The 17,409-nt window shown below is 53.5% G+C and overlaps 1 protein-coding gene across 2 annotated transcripts; it reads left to right on the top strand.

Annotated features, from left to right (window-relative positions):
- Nucleotides 1-6,264: 6,264 nt before the first annotated feature.
- Nucleotides 6,265-15,012, top strand: AMZ2 (archaelysin family metallopeptidase 2). 2 transcript variants are annotated; one of them, XM_040244396.1, is made up of 8 exons: nt 6,265-6,550; nt 6,762-6,846; nt 7,582-7,864; nt 8,540-8,713; nt 8,814-8,942; nt 11,967-12,130; nt 13,662-13,838; nt 14,669-15,012. In XM_040244396.1, exons 3-8 carry the CDS (start codon nt 7,582-7,584, stop codon nt 14,822-14,824), a joined length of 1,083 nt encoding a protein of 360 aa, XP_040100330.1. In that variant the 5' UTR covers nt 6,265-6,550; nt 6,762-6,846; the 3' UTR covers nt 14,825-15,012. The 2 variants fall into 2 exon arrangements, with proteins under 2 accessions (XP_040100330.1, XP_040100329.1); XM_040244395.1 differs by having other exon boundaries at nt 6,440-6,608.
- Nucleotides 15,013-17,409: the final 2,397 nt, after the last annotated feature.

Here is a 17,409-nt window from a genome sequence, read left to right on the forward strand (position 1 = left end):
AGCGGGCAGGGCTTGAGGTCCAGGGTGGCGCCTGAGATGGCACCTCCGTGAACACAGGATGGTATCGTCAGGAGCGGACTGGATTCCAGCTCCTGCGAGAAGCCGTGAAGACCACACCTGGGCAGACCACACCTGGGCAGACCACACCTGAGCAGGCGAAGCATCTCTGCCCAGGTGCGTCTGAACCGCGCCCCGGCCCCGCGCCTCCGCGTGTCTTCCACCTCCCGGCAGGCGGCCCTGATGACCTGGCCAGAGAGAAGCTGGCGGCTTCTGGGCGGCCGCCCCCGCCCCCAGGACGTCCGAGGGCACAGCGGTCTCTTCGGCGTTTCCACCGAGGTCACTGGTCTAGTGGGTTGCTGGGTGTTTCGTCTGTGCTGAGACACTTCCTCTTTCATTTGCGTCTCATCCACGCCCACCCCCGGCCCCCCCGCCTTCATGGAGACTGAAAAAGGGGAACGTGAGAGAAAACTGTGACTTTCAGATGCAGCTCCCGCGCAGAGACGGTGCCAGTGATTTCAGGAGAGGGTGGGGCGGGCGCGCGGGGCGGCGGTCGTGGCGCCCTCCAGCCGCCCGAGGTCACGCCTCCGCACTCACTTCCGCAGCTCCCACCCAAGGGGTCCTCGATGCGATCCTGGGGGCCTGACTCCTGTGTTTCAGGAGTGACATTCTTTAAGTCAAAACCGAAGGCTGCCGTTCCTCATTTCACTGGGTTTGTTCCTTTGCAAGACAGACACACACACACGTGTGTCTGTATACATGTGCACGCGCGCGCGCACACACACACACACACGCAGATTGTGACAGCTTTGGGAAACAGTCTGAGGCTCAGAAAATAACTTGCCTGACGACATCAAAGAGCTGCAGAAAGAGGCCGCAGCACCCAAGGCCGGGGGGGGGGGGGGGGGACTGCTCTGCAGCGTGCAGCCGGGCTGATGATAAGCATCAGCTTGCTCCAGTCAGTTGAATCAGAACTGTAACAGTTTGTTTGTTCCGGGAAACAGTAACTGAAGTCACAAATCATAAATAATGAAAGCTAGAAAAATCCCCTTTTAACCTAATGGACTCAAAGATGTCTTGCTTTTCATTTCTGCTAATGGCTTTGCTGCCTTGGCACCGCTGGAGCTGGTCCATTACAGGCGAACCGAGCCTCGGTTTGCAAACAGGATGGGGTCCAGAAAGTGATTTATAAGCTGGGGGTTTGGGATGCAGGATGTGTTTCCCTAGCAACTGTCCTTCCCAGTGTGCCTGGGTTCTCAGCTTCACCGCACACATGGTCCAGCCCCTACTGAACCTGGGCTCTGGGTCTTGGAGCACAGGTTGTCTGAATTGCAAGAGGGAGAAAACAAGTCAGCTCCTCCCTCCCCATGGAACCCTGGCTCTGAGCACACTGGAAACCTAGGTTAACTTTCTTTTCTGTCTTCCCTTCCAGTAATCAGGTAGAGATGTGAGAGCTGGACCATAAAGGCTGAGGGTTGAAGAACTGATGCTTTTGAACTGTGGTGTTGGAGAAGACTCTTGAGAGTCCCTTGGACTGCAAGGAGATCCAACCAGTCAGTCCTAAAGGAAATCAACCCTGAATATTCATTGGAAGGACTGATGCAGAAGCTGAAACTCCAGTACTTTGGCCACTTGATGTGAAGAGGGACTGATTAGAAAAGACCCTGATGCTGGGGAAGATTGAGGGCAGGAGAAGGGGACGACAGAGGATGAGATGGCTGGACGGCATCACTGCCTCCATGGACATGCGATTGAGCAAGTTCCAGGAGGTGGTGAAGGACAGGGGAGCCTAGCGTGCTGCAGTTCACGGGGTCACAAAGAATGGGACACGACTGAGTGACTGAACACCACCACCTCCCTTGAGGAATCCAGGTCCCAATGCCCTAGACTCCTGGATCACAGCACCCGCCCTGATCTGACTTATCTGCTCTGGGCTGCTTTCCTGCTGAGGGACTCTGTAACCTCAAACTACCCACTTTTCCCCACCTCCTGACCCAACTTCCATTTCCTCAGTGATTGATAATCAGATGAGAGCTGGAAGAAAAGCAAACTGAGCAGGGGGACGCTTACTAGCAGCCGAATGACTGAAACTCTCTAAACCCCTCACTGCATTCTCGTGTTAAAATGAGCTTGTTGTGAGAGCCATCATGGGCAGGAAGGTAGAGGAGTGAAAACTTGGGGTTAAGGATTCAGAATCTTCACACTGATGGGCCTCTCGTGAGTGAGTGACGCTGGCAAGTCGGTTAGGAAATGACCCTTCCTTGGGAAGAACACGGTTGTCACAGGTTCAGACACCCGGGGATCTCCCCTCAGTGAATCAGCTGGTTCTCTGCCAGTTCACGTCCGTGAAACCTCAGTGAATAAGCCACTTTTATGCACACAGAACCCTCGACCAGCTTTTTGTGCCTAAGATAACATCTCAACAGACAGCCAAGGACCACCAGCTGTTTGTGGACCATTCGAACCTCAAAGCAAAAGAGCCGAGTACAGGAAACAGCAAAACAAAACTTCAAAAGTAGCGTAGTTAGTCTCTGTAGAGAGATAAGAGGCGACCTTTTACCCCTGAAGGGAGAGAAGGTGCAAAATAAACAATCAGAAGGAGAAAGGGCTTTGGGCTCTTGAAGAGTAGAATGTCTGAAAATACATATTCAGAAGAGAGGACAGTTGATGAGAACGTCAGAAAATTGTACAGAAAGATAGATGGGAAAATAGGAAAGAAAAGAAAATGAGGGGATCCATCCTGAAATCCCCACATCTGGGGTCGGGCGGGGTGGGGGTGGGGGGCGGGAATTGGAGGGAAGGAAATTATAAAGAAACAATACAAGAAAATCTCAGGATGGAAGGATAAGCATCTCAAGATTGAAGGGCCCAGACCTCCCTGCCAGTGCAGGGGACGTGGGTCCCATGCCTGGTCAGGGGAAATCACACATGCCGTGGAGCAACTAAGCTGCTGTGCGGCAACTACAGAGCCCTCAGGCCTAGAGCCTGTGCCTTGCGACAGAGAAGCCGCGCCGTGAGCAGCCTGCGCCCCCAAAGTAGAGAGAAGCCCCCACTTGCGGCGACTACAGGAAACCTTAGTGGTGTCTGCTCTGTGCGAGCCCAAGGACTGCAGCCCACCAGGCTCCTCTGTCCATGGGATTCTCCAGGTAGAAACACTGGAGAGTAGCCACTCACTTCACAGGAAAGCCTGCCCTACAGCCGGCAGGCAGCGCAGCACACCCCGCCCCCCCACCAAAAACAAGATAAAAAGACACACAAGGTATCTTTTGAAAAAGAAGACTGAAGGGCCCAATGAGTGAGCGATAAAATGGAGATGGGGCAGACCTCTCAGACTAGGACACGTCTTTAAAACCTTAAAACCTTGAGTTCTTCAGCACACCAAGGACAGAGAGAAAACCGCGAGATGTCCCTCAAAAAATCAGGCATTATTAACAACATACCAAGGGTGAGGCGTCAGAGTGACATCACAGGAATCAGGAAGAAATTGAAGAGACATCACGGTTCTGAGAGGAGCCGACTTCAGCCTAAAATCCCACACCAATCCAGGGAGACTGTCAGTCAGGTATGAGGGCAGAACAAAAACATTTCAGATCTGCAGGATTTCCAAATGTTTACCTCTGTGTGGAAAATTCTGAGAGATGGGAATACCAGACCACCTGACCTGCCTCTTGAGAAACCTGTATGCAGGTCAGGAAGCAACAGTTAGAACTGGACACGGAACAACAGACTGGTTCCAAATAGGAAAAGGAGTACGTCAAGGCTGTATGTTGTCACCCTGCTTATTTAACTTATATGCAGAGTACCCCATGAGAAACACTGGGCTGGAAGAAGCACAAGCTGGAATCAAGATTACCGGGAGAAATATCAATAACCTTAGATATGCAGATAACACCACCCTTATGGCAGAAAGTGAAAAGGAACTAAAAAGCCTGTTGATGAAAGTGAAAGAGGAGAGTGAAAAAGTTGGCTTCAAGCTCAACATTCAGAAAACGAAGATCATGGCATCTGGTCCCATCACTTCATGGGAAATAGATGGGGAAACAGTGTCAGACTTTATTTTTGGGGGCTCCAAAATCACTGCAGATGGTGACTGCAGCCATGAAATTAAAAAACACTTACTCCTTGGAAGGAAAGTTACTACCAACCTAGATAGCATATTCAAAAGCAGAGACATTACTTTGCCAACAAAGGTCCGTCTAGTCAAGGGTATGGTTTTTCCAGCAGTCATGTATGGATGTGAGAGTTGGACTGTGAAGAAGGCTGAGCGCTGAAGAATTGATGCTTTTGAACTGTGGTGTTGGAGAAGACTCTTGAGGGTCCCTTGGACTGCAAGGAGATCCAACCAGTCCATTCTAAAGGAGATCAGTCCTGGGTGTTCTTTGGAAGGAGTAATGCTAAAGCTGAAACTCCAGTACTTTGGCCACCTCATGGGAAGAGCTGACTCATTGGAAAAGACTCTGATGCTGGGAGGGATTGGGGGCAGGAGGGAAAGGGGACGACAGAGGATGAGGTGACTGGATGGCATCACTGACTCGATGGAGGTGAGTTTGAGTGAACTCTGGGAGTTGGTGATGGACAGGGAGGCCTTCAGTTCAGTTCAGTTCAGTTCAGTCCTGGCATGCTGCAATTCATGGGGTCGCAGAGAGTCGGACACGACTGAGCAACTGAACTGAACTGAACTGAACTTTATTCCAAAACCCTGCTGGGGGCAGTGCCACTGCATTTCTTTATCTTTCTAATTTTGTTAAAAATTTTCTTTTTGGACAAGGATGACTGGCACACAGACTCATTTCTAATCAGGAGAACCTCTTCCAAGAGGTTACTTGGCAGTGGTAGGACAGGGGCTTGGAATGAAAACCTGAATTTAGAGGTATTTTTGAGTGAATGCTGGGGCGGGGGAAGAGGTGAAAGTGAAGTGAAACTCACTCAGTCATGTCCGACTCTTGAGACCCCATGGGCTAGTCCATGGAATTCTCCAGGCCAGAATACTGGAGTGGGTAGCCTTTCCCTTCTCCAGGGAATCTTTCCAACCCAGGGATCATACCCAGGTCTCCCACATTGCAGGCGGATTCTTTACCAGCTGAGCCACAAGGGAAGCCCAAGAATACTGGAGTGAGTAGCCTATCCCTTCTCCAGCAGGTCTTCCCGACCCAGGACCCAGGAATGGAACCAGGGTCTCCTGCATTGCAGGCGGATTCTTTACCAGGGAAGCTGAGCCACCAGGCAAGGTGGGGAGGGAAGAGGGGCAGCAGGGATGTCTGGAGTTAGGTGCCGGGAGTCGGGCGCCCCTTTAGGACAGATATGAAAAAAGGTATAGGGAAACGGTTATAAAGGGTTAGGTGTTCCCCGGACTTCCCTGTAGGAAGCTGCCAGGACAGAGGGGCTGCGAGCGCAGGAACTGGAGGGAGAGTGAAGGGAGCCGGTCAAAGAGGAGAGAGGAGGAGGCCGACAGGAGACCCCCACGTCGAAGAGGAAGGGCCGGGGAGCGGATGCGGCCAGCTGTCTCCTGGGCAGCACTCGGCCTCCGCCAGCACAGCATCCGCACATGCCGACGCGGGGATGAGCTGGCCGTGCGAATGGGCAGCACCGGGCTGGGCCGGGGAGCCTGCACTTTGATCCCGAGCCTTTTCAGCCTGCCCAGGCCCTCGGGATCGGAGCTGCTCCTTCCGTCCTGCACTCTGAGGCGGCGGGGCTTAAGTCCCACCAAGGGGCGCGTCCCGGGAAAGAGAGGCCCGGCTCGGGTCGCGTGCCCCGGACGCCGCCTCCCCGCCCAGGCCGCGCGTCCACCCGCGGACTCGCTCCCGCGCCGGGGACTCGTCTCGCCTGGGGCGCCGCTCGCACCCACGGCCCGCCCGGCACGCGCACGAACAGCTGACCCCGCGGCGCAGGCGTGGCCAGACAGCGGCGGAAAGGGGAGCACGGGGCATATCTCGGCGCCTGGTCGCCCCCTCGCGACCGCGCTTCGCTCGACGGCGCAGGGGCAGCAGCAGCCACTAGTACTCGGGCTCCGCGCCTGCGGGGCGGCCTCTCGCGGGGCGTGGCGGGCGCGGCGACGGAGCGTGCGTGCTACGGCATTGCGTGAGGGGGCGTGGCGGGGCGGGGCGACGGAGCGTGCGTGCTACGGCGGGGCGGAGCGGGGAGCGCGGGGGCGTGGCAGTGCGCGAAGGGGCGGGGCACGGCGCAGGGCGCGATGCGCACGCGCCTGGGGCAGCCGCCGGGGGCGGGAGGCGTTGACGCCCGGCGGGGTGGGGATGACGGGAGCGTAGTGGGGGCCGGGCCGCCTGCTGGTGGAGGAAGGGGACAGCCGCGTTCGAGGGGCGGGGGAGAGTGGGAAAGGAGCTGCCGCGGCGGCGGCCGCGGGGGCGTCTCGGGGGAGCCGGGCTCGGCCGGGCATCCGAAGGCGGCCTCCGACCCCTGACGTCGCCGTTTTCCCCTCAGGGTGGCGGCTCCCGCGCAGGCGCAGACGGGCGGGCCCCGTGAGGCGGGGCCGCGGCAGGAGCCGCCCCGCCGGTGAAGGTGGGCCGACCGGACGGCACTGGGCCCCACAGCAGCGGTGAGGACCCGTCTCTGCTCCCAGGCGAGCCCCGCCGAGAGAGAGCTTCGTTCTGGAGGTGGCCCTGGACCCCGGAGTTCAGCCCTCAACGGGGACAGCCATTCGCTGAAAATCTCCCCCCGACCCCCGTCGTTAAACTGCAGAAAACCCGGTTAGGCAGCGCGGCGGGCTCCGCACGCTGACGTCCCGCTTCTCTCCTTCCCTCACCCAGACCCCGCGGGGAGCAGCTGTGAGCCGGTCACACGGAGGGATGACCTCTCTAGGGGACGCCGTGTGAGCGGAAGAGACCTGTCAGTGTGAGTCTGGCTCCTGGTCGGCCCCCTGACCGCTTCCCCAGGGTAACACCACCTCGGTGGCCGAGATCCGTTACCAGCCTGCAGCCAAGTTACAGAAACGCAGGACTTAACATGAGTTGCACTTCCCTTTGGTCTGGAACGACTTTGAGTCACGTGGGAAAGGATGTGTTTCACGTGGCTCTCTTGAGTCAGCTCCTAATATCATTACCCAAAGGGCGAGGAAATAGGGAATCGGGTCATGTCTTGGGCTGACCACGAATGTGTGTGGTGGGAGCAGGTTCCCTAAGAGGTGGAGGAATGAATCTCATGATTCTTTCCATTCTTTCAGATACCTTCCCCAAGAAATTGACTTTTTTTTTTTTTAATTTGGCTGCTGTTGGGTCCTCCTTACATCACACAGTATCTTCCTTGCGACCTGTGAGATCTTTCATTGGGCCTCGTAGACTGTCTAGTTGTGGCTCACAGGCTTAGTTGCTCCAGGGCATGTGGGATCTTATGCTTGACTCGGTATGGAACCTGCATCTCCTGCGTGGCAAGTCAGATTCTTAACCACTGGACCACCAGGGAAGTCCCCCTAAGAAACTGATGAGAAACGGTGGAGGCAGGCAGTCCTCTGGGGATGACGCCCAGGCATTAGCAATCAGTCATTCCATTCTCGGGGGAAATAAGTGATGTCTGTAAAGACCCCAGTTTGGATATGCATGTTCTGTGTGACCACGTGTGTCCTTCTGGCAGATGCAAACGGTACGGCACTCTGAACACACCCTGAAGACGGCCCTCATCTCAAAGAACCCAGAGCTTGTGAAGCAGTACGAGCAGCTGGACCCCGGGGAGCAGCGCTTGCTGAGCGAGGCCTTCCGGCCAGGCAGCGATCTCTTTGGACCCATTACTTTGCGTTCACCGTCGGACTGGATAGTCTCCCACCCCGAGGCTCCCCAAGACTTTGAAGAGTTTTTCAGGGATCTTCACAGAAAGAGCCCTTCTCCAGGGAAGCAGACTATTTACATACAGTGCATCGGTGCGTCTCGCCAGTACGCTGGGTTTGGTTTGGTTTTGTAATGGTGCTGTTGCTGCGGACAGTTTGCCCTGTCCATCTCATTCGAGAGGGCAGTTTTTATAATCATTTTTGGCATTCGTTCCCACAGTGGAAGTTTGGTAGCCAAACTGCCTTGAAAGAGAAGGTTTTGTTTTTTTAAGCAAAATTTTAATTATTTATTGACGGTGCTGGTCTTTCATAGCTGCACATTGGCTTTCTCTAGCTGGGGCAAGCAGGGCCTGCTCCCTAGCTGCAGTGCACAGGTTTCTCATTGTGGCGCCCCGTTGGAGAACACAGGCTCTAGGGCACGCGAGCCTCGGTAGTTGTAACACGTGGGCTGGGTAGTCTCTGCTCCCGGGCTGTTGAGCAAGGACTCAGGAGTTGTGGCACATGGGCTTAGTTGCTCCCAGACCCGGGGGATCTTCACCGACCAGGGATCCAGCCTGTGTCTCCTGCATTGGCAGGTGGGTTCCTTACCATTGAGCCACCAGGGAGTCAGGTTTTCTCTCTAATCCGTGTTCACCTTAGTGAACGGTAACTATGTATTGAAAATTTAGAGTTGGTTTGTTTCTAATTCCACATTTCTAACTGTAGACTGGGGTAAAGACTGTTCTGATCATCTCAAAATCTCTCTTTAAATTTTCTTCTGTATCATAGGATTGCTGGGAAACACCAGAAGTATCAGTGAAGAATATTTGAAATGGCTCAAGGGCTACTGTGAAGCCTTCTTCTGTGGGTTGACAGTCAGACTCCTGGAGCCGATTCCTGTCTCTGCAACCAGGTGTTCCTTCAGAGTCAACGACAGCACACGGAACCTTCAGGTTCATGCAGGTGAACTGGGCAGCCTTACAGCTTGAACTGAGTAAAGTATATAGGTATACGTACACACACACAGAAATATATCTTGAACATACTTTTTTTTTTTAAATAGGGCAGATCCTGACGTTCTTAAAAAAGAAGAAACCAGAAGATGCCTTTTGCATTGTTGGAATAACGATGATTGATCTTTACCCGAGAGACTCCTGGAATTTTGTCTTTGGACAGGCCTCTCTGACAGAGGGTATTCCTTTTTGACATTGTTGGTAGAAACTTGCTCAGCTTGAGACTCTTTGTGAAGATTTTGAAAGAGAGAAAAAATTTCAACCACTTAGTTTTTTTTCCCTTCCAATTACAGTTTAGATGTGAAGGTCTTGTAGTATTTCTGGTGCAGCATCCTGCCGTAGTGGAAAGGATGCTCTGGGTAAGCCCTGATGATCTGGGTCCGTTCCCCTCCGCCCAGCTCTGCCGTTCACTGCCTGCACCACCTTGGAGCTGATAATACCTGTTTCACTGTGTTGTTTTGAGATAATTTACATAAAAGTGCTGATCCATAGAAAGTGTGTACTTATGGTTGGCACATATGTAGACATTCAGTGCAACAGATGGCGAATGGAGGTAGTTGAGTGATAAGGTGAATTAAATAAGGATATTTGAACTGTCATTAATGGAAGCAGAAATGCCGCTAGTTGTTTTTTAGCCCTTTCCGTAGTAGTCTCGTTAGATGAGGTCGCTGTGCACTGGTTTATAAGCGTGCGCCTCACATCCTGTGTCTCAGAACAGACGCTTTGTTATTTATGGTCAGTTTCAGCCTTTGACTTGAAATAAGCTTAGCTGTGACTCACAGGGAACCCTGCATTTTAACACTGGGGAGGAAAAGGCTCTATAAGGAAGTCATTTTTGCCTATTTGGGGTTTTTTTTTTTTTTTTTTTTTGCCTTCTCTCCACTTCTCCCACCCTTCCATTTCTGCTCTTGTTTTTCTGCCTACATCCCTCAGGATCTAAGACAAGTTCGAAGGGGAGAAGTCCACTGAGCTGGAGGGCATGGTTGCCCGCTGGCGTTCTGGGGGCAAGAGCAGATAGCAGGGGCTGGGCTGTGCGAGCTCAGGGTTCACAGACGGACTGTCAGTCTGGAGTGTGTGAGCCCCAGGGTGGCAGGGTGGAGAGCTCTCGCTACCAAGGGCTTCTCCCTGTCAGAGCCTCCTCTTCCCCATTCATCGGATCTGGGGCCTGGGGTGCTTGAGGCCTCTTTTTCTACCCTTGCTTCGTTCTCGTTCTCCGTTTGTAGGCTTTATAGTCCTTCAGCCCTACACCCACTAAGCCATGGGGCTTCCCAGGTGGCACTAGCGGTCAAGAATCCCCCTGCCAGTGCAGGAGACACAGAGATGCAGGTTAGATCCCTAGGTTGGGAAGATCCCCTGGAGGAGGAAATGGCAAGCCACTCCAGTTTTCTTGCCTGAACAGTCCCATGGACAGAGGAGCCTGGCGGGCTGCAGTCTGCAGGGCTGCAAAGAGTCGGACATGACTTAGCGACTGAGCCCAAGCGAGTACCCGCGCCCGCCCGCCGTGACCCGCTCGTGCTCTCTGAGGCTTGGGTCAGCGCTGTCCTGCTGATGTTTTCTGTACGAGCCTTCTATCAGAAAACAAAGTGAACCAAAAAGTTGTATGAAACAAATCCTTTATTATTAACCTGAGAGAAACAGAACCATTAAAAAATTTTAAACTATTTATCTAGATATTGTTAACCAGTTTATTTTATGCATTTGAGGAGGTCAGAAGCATTCTCCCCAAGTGTTTCTGCTTCGTTTTTTTTCCCCAATAAATTCCTTAAATTTTGCATGATATGAGAGAAGACGTAACGAGGGAGCATGGTGGCTGTGCCCTGCGGTGAGGGCGTCTCCTTACTGCAGGCGACTTTGTTCTCGGCAGGTTTATAAAGATCAGTCTTTTAAAACTGAGATATTTAATCACTCGAGGAAATAATGTATTTGTAGGATTATTAGAAAAAAGAAATGTCTTGCTCAAGGTATTTTGGGCTTCCCTGGTGGCTCAGTTGGTTAAGAACCTGCCTGCTATGCAGGAGACCTGGGTTCGATCCCTGGGTTGGGCAGATCCCCTGGAGAAGGAGCGGCTACCCACTCCAGTATTCTGGCCTAGAGAATTCCATGGACTGTGCGTGGGGTCACAAAGAGACAGGACTGAGCGACTTTTACTTTCAAAGGTATTGTAGTGAAGTGTGCCAACTTTTGTTTGGTCAAAGGGCATCACTTGAGAGTGAGTGGGCTTAGTTTTTTCTTAACTTCTAGAACATCCTCTTTCCTATTTTTCAGATACGGAGGTGGGGCGGGGCGCATTCTTTTTGGGTCAAATTTAGGTTTGACAAACTTACTATGAATTCATTTCCTTAACGAAAAAGTTCCTTATTACTTTCAAACTAGCAACTAAAAGAGAAGCCTGTGTGAAAGAGACCGTGTAAACCAGCTGGACTGTAAAGCAGTCGCCATGTGGCGTGAGGCGAGTGTGTGTGTCCCCATGCACAGAGATGGCTGAGACCAACTGAAGTGTCACAGGAAGTCAGTTACAGGCGTGTTTGTTCTGGTCACTGGCGCCAGCTGTAGAGAGAGCTGTGCTGTTTACAGATGGGAGGACGGGGGAGGTTCTTCAGTCTGAAAGTGGGGTGCAAGCGTGGTCTCCAAGGTGTTGGGGGGCAGCAGAGGGAAGAGGGAAGGACAGGCGCCTTAGGGGCGTGCCTGCCCAGAGACCCATTTCCCGGTTTTCCAGGGAGACCATGAGCACCCATGGTCCTGACACCCTGCTGCTGCTTTTGGAAAACTTGATTGGGGCGATTTAAGAAAATTGGTTGGTTTTTTTTTTTGGCTGCCCCACGAGGCTTGCAGGATCTTAGTTCCTCAAGCAGGGATTGAACCCAGGTCCTTAGTAGTGAAAGTGCAGACTCTAAACCACTGGACTGGCAAGGAATTCCTGAGAAAATAACTTATCTTATGGGGAAAAAGAAAACAAACTCTCTGGAACTTTCTTTTTCTGAAGAATTTGACCTCAAGACCTCTGAGTTGTACAGAGCAGAGCAGGTTGGATGGCAGAAGACTCAGGAACCTGGGGCAGAAGTCCCCTTGTTGGGCAGACCTCCCTGAGCCCGGGGGGCTGCGGGCATGCCCTGGCCAGGTGCCCAAGCGGGCCCTTAACTGGTAGTTCCCCCAGAGGAGGGAACCTTCCTCTCACCCTGTGCTGGCCTGTCGTCTTCCCCCAGGTGTGGGGATATTCAGCTTTGCCAGGTACGGCACGGACTTCTACAGCTCACACTACAAAGGCAAAGTGAAGAAGCTGGAGCGAAAGTCTTCGAGCGACTACTCGGTGTTCGATGACTACTGCCTTCCTGAGGCCACCAGCGTGCTGCTGCTCCGCTCCTGTAAGGTGCGTGGCTCTCGCGACGCGTCAGCAGCGGCTTTTGGGAGACGGGAGTCCTTCGGCGTCATCTACCCCCAGCCCTGAAGGCCGCTTTATCAGTGCCTTGGTGTCGTTTAGACACTTTGGGTGGATATCGCTTGACTGAAATTATCAATAACAACAGTTTAAACGGGGACACTCTCATAGTGACACGTGCAGCCCCTGGGCCTGGCTTCTGTCCTGTAACACAAACAGCCTTGGCTGTGCCCACCTTGTGCTGCTGCTGCTGCTGAGTCACTTCAGTCGTGTCCGACTCTGTGCGACCCCATAGATGGCAGCCCACCAGGCTACCCTGTCCCTGGGATTCTCGAGGCAAGAACACTGGAGGGGGTGGCCATTTCCTCCTCCAACGCGTGAAAGTGAAGAAGTCGCTTCAGTCGTGTCCGACTCTGTGTGACCCCATAGACGGCAGCCTACCAGGCTCCTCCGTCCATGGGATTTTCCAGGCAAGAGCACTGGAGTGGGGTGCCATTGCCTTCTCCAGCCCACCTCCTTACTGTTAGCTTAATTCCAGAGTTCATGGGCATCAAGTCAGGCTGCCCTTCCGCCAGCCCCTAAGCCTGCAGGACCCCGTACCCTGGTTTCCCTTCCTGGAGAACAGGCCTACCCCTGGGCCTGCCCTGGCTCCCTCCCCAAGGCTTGGGGTCACCTCCTGCAGCCGATGGTCCTGGTGCCTGTCCTGACGCCTTCCCCGTCCCGCTCTGAAAAGCCTGTCTCCTCGTGTCTGTCTGCTTCATGGCTGGAGACCCGGGCTTCTCTGCATTCACCAGGGCTGTGTGTTGCGGTCGAGACCACCACCTGGTGGAACGAACGATGGTTTCTAAGCACAGCTGACCCTAAGCAGCATGGCTTCTAGCCTCGAGGGTCCATTCACACAGATGTCTCTCTGACTCCATAAGTACCACTACCCCGCATGGCCCGGGGAGCCGTGGGTGCGGAAGGCTGGCTGTGAAGCTGGAGCAGTGTCTTGACCTTGCGGGTGTCGGGCGGGGCTCAGCTGCGCCTTCCCTGCCTTGACCACTTGTCATCATGCAGATCAAGCCCCTCCCCTCCCCGGCTGCCCCGGCATCTGGGGGAAGGGCCGCAGAACTGAATTTCATCGGGTCCCCCACCCCCTGCCCCGTCTAGAACAGTGGTCTCCACCAGGGCGAGTTTGCTACCCAGAGCATATTGGACAAGTCTGTAGACTTCTGGTTGTCACAGTTGGGGAGGGGGTGCTGCTAGCATCCAGGGGGTAGAGGCAGGGAGGCTGGCTCATAGGACCACCCCCTGACCCCTGGCCCTGCCAAGGAGTGATCCGTGGTGTCCGCGGAGGGAGGTGGAGAACCTGCCCGGGGAGCAGTGGTGCACAGAGAGGAGGGCGGGAGACACGGGCAGGGGAGGGGCCAGCGAGCAGGCCCTGTGATGAGCAGAGCGGAGCGGGTTCCTGCAGATCCGCCTCTGGATGAGCTCGCCTCGCTGCTGCTGACGCGGGCGCCTCCGTGTGGCTGTCTTGCAGACTCTGACCCACGAGATCGGACACATCTTTGGCCTCCGGCACTGCCAGTGGCTCGCCTGCCTGATGCAAGGCTCCAACCACCTGGAGGAAGCTGACCGGCGCCCACTGGACCTCTGCCCCGTCTGCTTACGCAAGCTGCAGAGTGCTGTCGGCTTCCGGCTCAGAGACCGGTACAAAGTAAGTGGGGAAGTGGTTACTTAAGGAGCAAGCGACCATTTGCTATTAGGCCCTTCCCTGGAGGTGATTTATCAGAGGAAGTTAGTGCAGAGGTAAGCAGGATGCTGTGGTTTTAAAAAAATGCAAAGAAATATCTTAACAGCTTTGACTTGCGTTATGCTTGGACCCCAGTGAGACCTGGTGAAGAGGTTTCTGCCTTTGCTGTTTGTGTAGGGCCAGAGAGCTTGCCTTTGCAGAACAGAGTGAAATACTGAAGAGCAAAGTTCATGTTTAGAACTACGTGGAGGGGTTTATCTTTCCAGATGTGGGGCAGCAGTGTGATATTCCTTAGGAGGAAGGGGTGGTGTTGAGGAGGCAAGAATGTCCCTATGTCCACAGGTGCCCACAAACATGCCAGTGTATGCTGCGTACTGCATGGGTATGGCCACCCACACGGGTGGCTGCAGTCCGTCTGCACGTGTGTCTGCATGTGTGTGTGCCTGCCTAGCCCAGCGTGCACACTTAACTTCAGGTGTGTACATGTCCCCATGCACACTGCAGTGCCTCCTGCAACCTTGGCAAGTTGAGAAAAGAAAACAGTCGTCCCCTACATTCAAACACTCGTGCCATTCCTTCTCATCTCCTGTCCCGTGCGTCCTGTGACTGTCTGTGAGCGCACAGCAGGCGTGGTTCTGGTGCACACTCTTTGATGAGCGTGGTCTCTCCTTCACAACGAAGTCTTTATCAGTCACCCATGCAGATCACATGATTTGGGAGATCCGGTTTTTCTCGTGCCTAAGTCTGTTCTGCTGTGATTTGTTCAAAGATGCGTCTCTTCTCTGATTTTCCAGGCGCTGGTCAAGTGGATTGATGCCGAGTCCACCGACACTCCTAGAGTTACTCCAAAACACAGTCGTGAGGAGCTGGTAACTTTGCCAAAACCTGTGGAAGCCTTTAAAGAGTGGAAGGAGTGGATCACAAGATGCCTGGCTGTTCTCCAGAAATAAGGACCTTCAGTAGGAGTAATTCAAATAAACACGTGCACATCATGCTTTTGTTTGGCTGGAGTACTTCATTGGAATAAACTGATTTCTGTGTTGGGTCTGGGCAGTGGAGTGGAGGTTTTTTTTTTTTTTAACAGCACCTGAACTTTGAACTGTGGCTCATTTAGAATGAAAACTCAAAACTCCTCTCTCAGTCTGGTCTGTGGGAGCAAGCACGTCATTTCCATTCTTCAAATATGTTTATGTCTCATGAGAGGCTAGGACCAGCAGAAGTTAGTAAGTACACAGATCCTGTGAAAATAGCCATCTCTGACCTAAGACAGGATTTCTGAGGAACGTCATTTCTGGGGGGGTGATTGCTGGCTCAGGTTTTAGAAAGAGGTTTCCCCCGTCTGCTGACCCGGCCACATCGCCCTCCATTCACATTCTTTCTGCTTCTCTGCAGTCTCTTCCAGCCTTGGGCCCACTATGCCAGTTTTTTTCCTTTGCTGATGGTTAGCTGATCCCTGAAAGAAGCAACAGCTCACTTCAGTTTTTAGCAGCTTGACTTGGAAGCTCCTCCCGGGAGTATTTCCAAGCGGCATTGACGGTGCCCGTCCTGCCCCGCTGTTGGTGCTTGTGGGGACGCCGCTGTTCTCAGCTTTCACAGACGGAGTCCTTTGCCAGGGGTTTTGCAGATAACGTCATGATTGTTAGCCAGTCCGAGCTCATACTGCTTGCTGGCATGACAGGCTAGCAAATCGAGAGATGAGTTTGGGGGCAAGAAATAGTGACTTTCTTCAGAAAGCCAGCCAGACCAAGAAGATGGTGGACTCATGCCCAGCAGAGTTAGAAATCAGGCTGCGTTTGTACTAAAAGGGAAGGGGGTGTGGGTGGTGGTTGCAACTTCTTGGTGTTCAAATCCTTTGCTCTGGTAGCTGTCCACTTAAGTCATCACCACCTTCTTACAAGCCTCCAACAGAACAGATGTTACTTTCTGTTCTGCAGCTTTTCCTCTGTATATGAATAGAAAAATGTTACACCTTTAAAGGTCAGAGCCTTGAAAATGGGCTCTGCTGTGTATTTCTGCCCACTGGTCCGCCCTTGGGGACATGTGGGATCTGAGCGCCCTCACCAGGGCTGGAGCCTGCGCCCCCTGCAGGGGAAGTGTGGTCTCAACCACTGGACTGCCCAGAGGTCCCCAGCATTCTTGGTAGCAACAGCAACAGAGCCCAGAGGTTAAAGGAAAGGAAACCGTTACAACATGGACCCAGGTTTGCTCTTCCCTTTTACATAATGGTGCTTGCAGTTGTGTGTGTTGCACTTCTTCTTACAGCCTAGAGCAGGTGTTGGGTTTATTCCTGCAGTAATCTCCCACTCCTCTGTGTTAATGCTTACATGAGTGAGGGGCAGCGTGGGGCCGGTTTTGTCTGCCAGAAATGCTCACATCAGGCTGCGAACATGGGCTGGATGTCCAGGAGGGGAGCAGATCAAAAACTTGAGACCAGACAGACTGCCGGATCCGGGAAATCTAGAAGCCAGAGCAAATCACGTGACCTGCATGCTGGCAGATGGACTTCCCACTTCTCATTTAACCTGGAGGGTTAAACTAAAGGTAATTTTTATTTTCTCCCTTTTACGCCTGAATCCTAGCACTGTTGTTATTTACGCAGCTCGATCTAAAGCACATTTTAGAACCAAATCAATGGCTTTGCCTCCAGACTCCTGCTCGGTTAACCTCTAGTCATTTAGAAAACGGTGGCTTGTCATTAAAACTAAGCGGAGGGCAGAGACCAGGTCTTCTAAGAAACACTGCAAAGGGGACCCGAGCAGCATGGACTCATGGATCTGCTGTGGGTTTTATTTCCTCCCAGAGTTACGCTTTAGGTCTCCTCCATTCCCCGCAGTTTGCTTTCACTGCCCTGCGGGGTGGGAACAGTGTTAGTCCAGTAGGTCAGCTTGAGTTGCAGACCTACAAGAACTCAGATTCGACTAAATGTGTAAGGGGGCGGGGTTTCAGTTGTTTGGTGAAGATGTCAGTCTGTCTGCACTGACTGCACCGTGAGACCAGCAAGGAGGTCTGTTAGAGGTCTGCTCCCTCCCGGCGCAGGCTGCAGCTCTGGCGTTACTTTTGGAACACTTCTTAGGGTTAAGTTAAACAATATAATTTGTTTCTTGCAATTAAAGGTAAAACACTATGGGTAAATAGTTTTTAAAAATGATTCTCATTTAATGACAAAAACCTAGGCAGTTTTTGCTCTGCAAACGCTGAGCCAACAAAGTATTCGAGAGGAAAAAAAGAGTAACTTTCCACCTTGTGAACACCATTCTAGAAAACTGAGTCCGAAGCGTTCCCGGCGGCGCCCAGGGACTTAGCAGGGTCGCTCGGGTCACGGGAAGGGTCGGGGTTCAAGTTCAGGCCGCGGGGACTCTACGCGGAGGCCGAGCGCCGTCCCGACCCCGGCCGCGCCCCCGAGATGCCCGCGCCGCGAGCGCGCGCTCCCGCATCCCGGCCCCGCGCCGTCGCGCGGCCCTCGCCTCCCCCGCCCCCCGCAGGAAGCGCCCGGCAGCTTCCGCCCAGGGCGCCCGGCCCGGCCCGTCGCCGCGGC

Source organism: Oryx dammah, unplaced genomic scaffold, assembly GCF_014754425.2.
Source record: "Oryx dammah isolate SB20612 unplaced genomic scaffold, SCBI_Odam_1.1 HiC_scaffold_8, whole genome shotgun sequence".
NCBI lineage: Eukaryota > Metazoa > Chordata > Mammalia > Artiodactyla > Bovidae > Oryx > Oryx dammah.

What these genes read in the sequence shown, in the direction of transcription:
- AMZ2 (XM_040244396.1), top strand. Translation starts at nt 7,582, where the DNA reads ATGCAAACGGTACGGCACTCTGAACACACCCTGAAGACGGCCCTCATC. An exon ending in TATTTACATACAGTGCATCG is followed by an intron (nt 7,865 to 8,539) that starts GTGCGTCTCGCC and finishes TCTGTATCATAG; the next exon opens with GATTGCTGGGAAACACCAGA. An exon ending in TGCTGCTCCGCTCCTGTAAG is followed by an intron (nt 12,131 to 13,661) that starts GTGCGTGGCTCT and finishes GCTGTCTTGCAG; the next exon opens with ACTCTGACCCACGAGATCGG.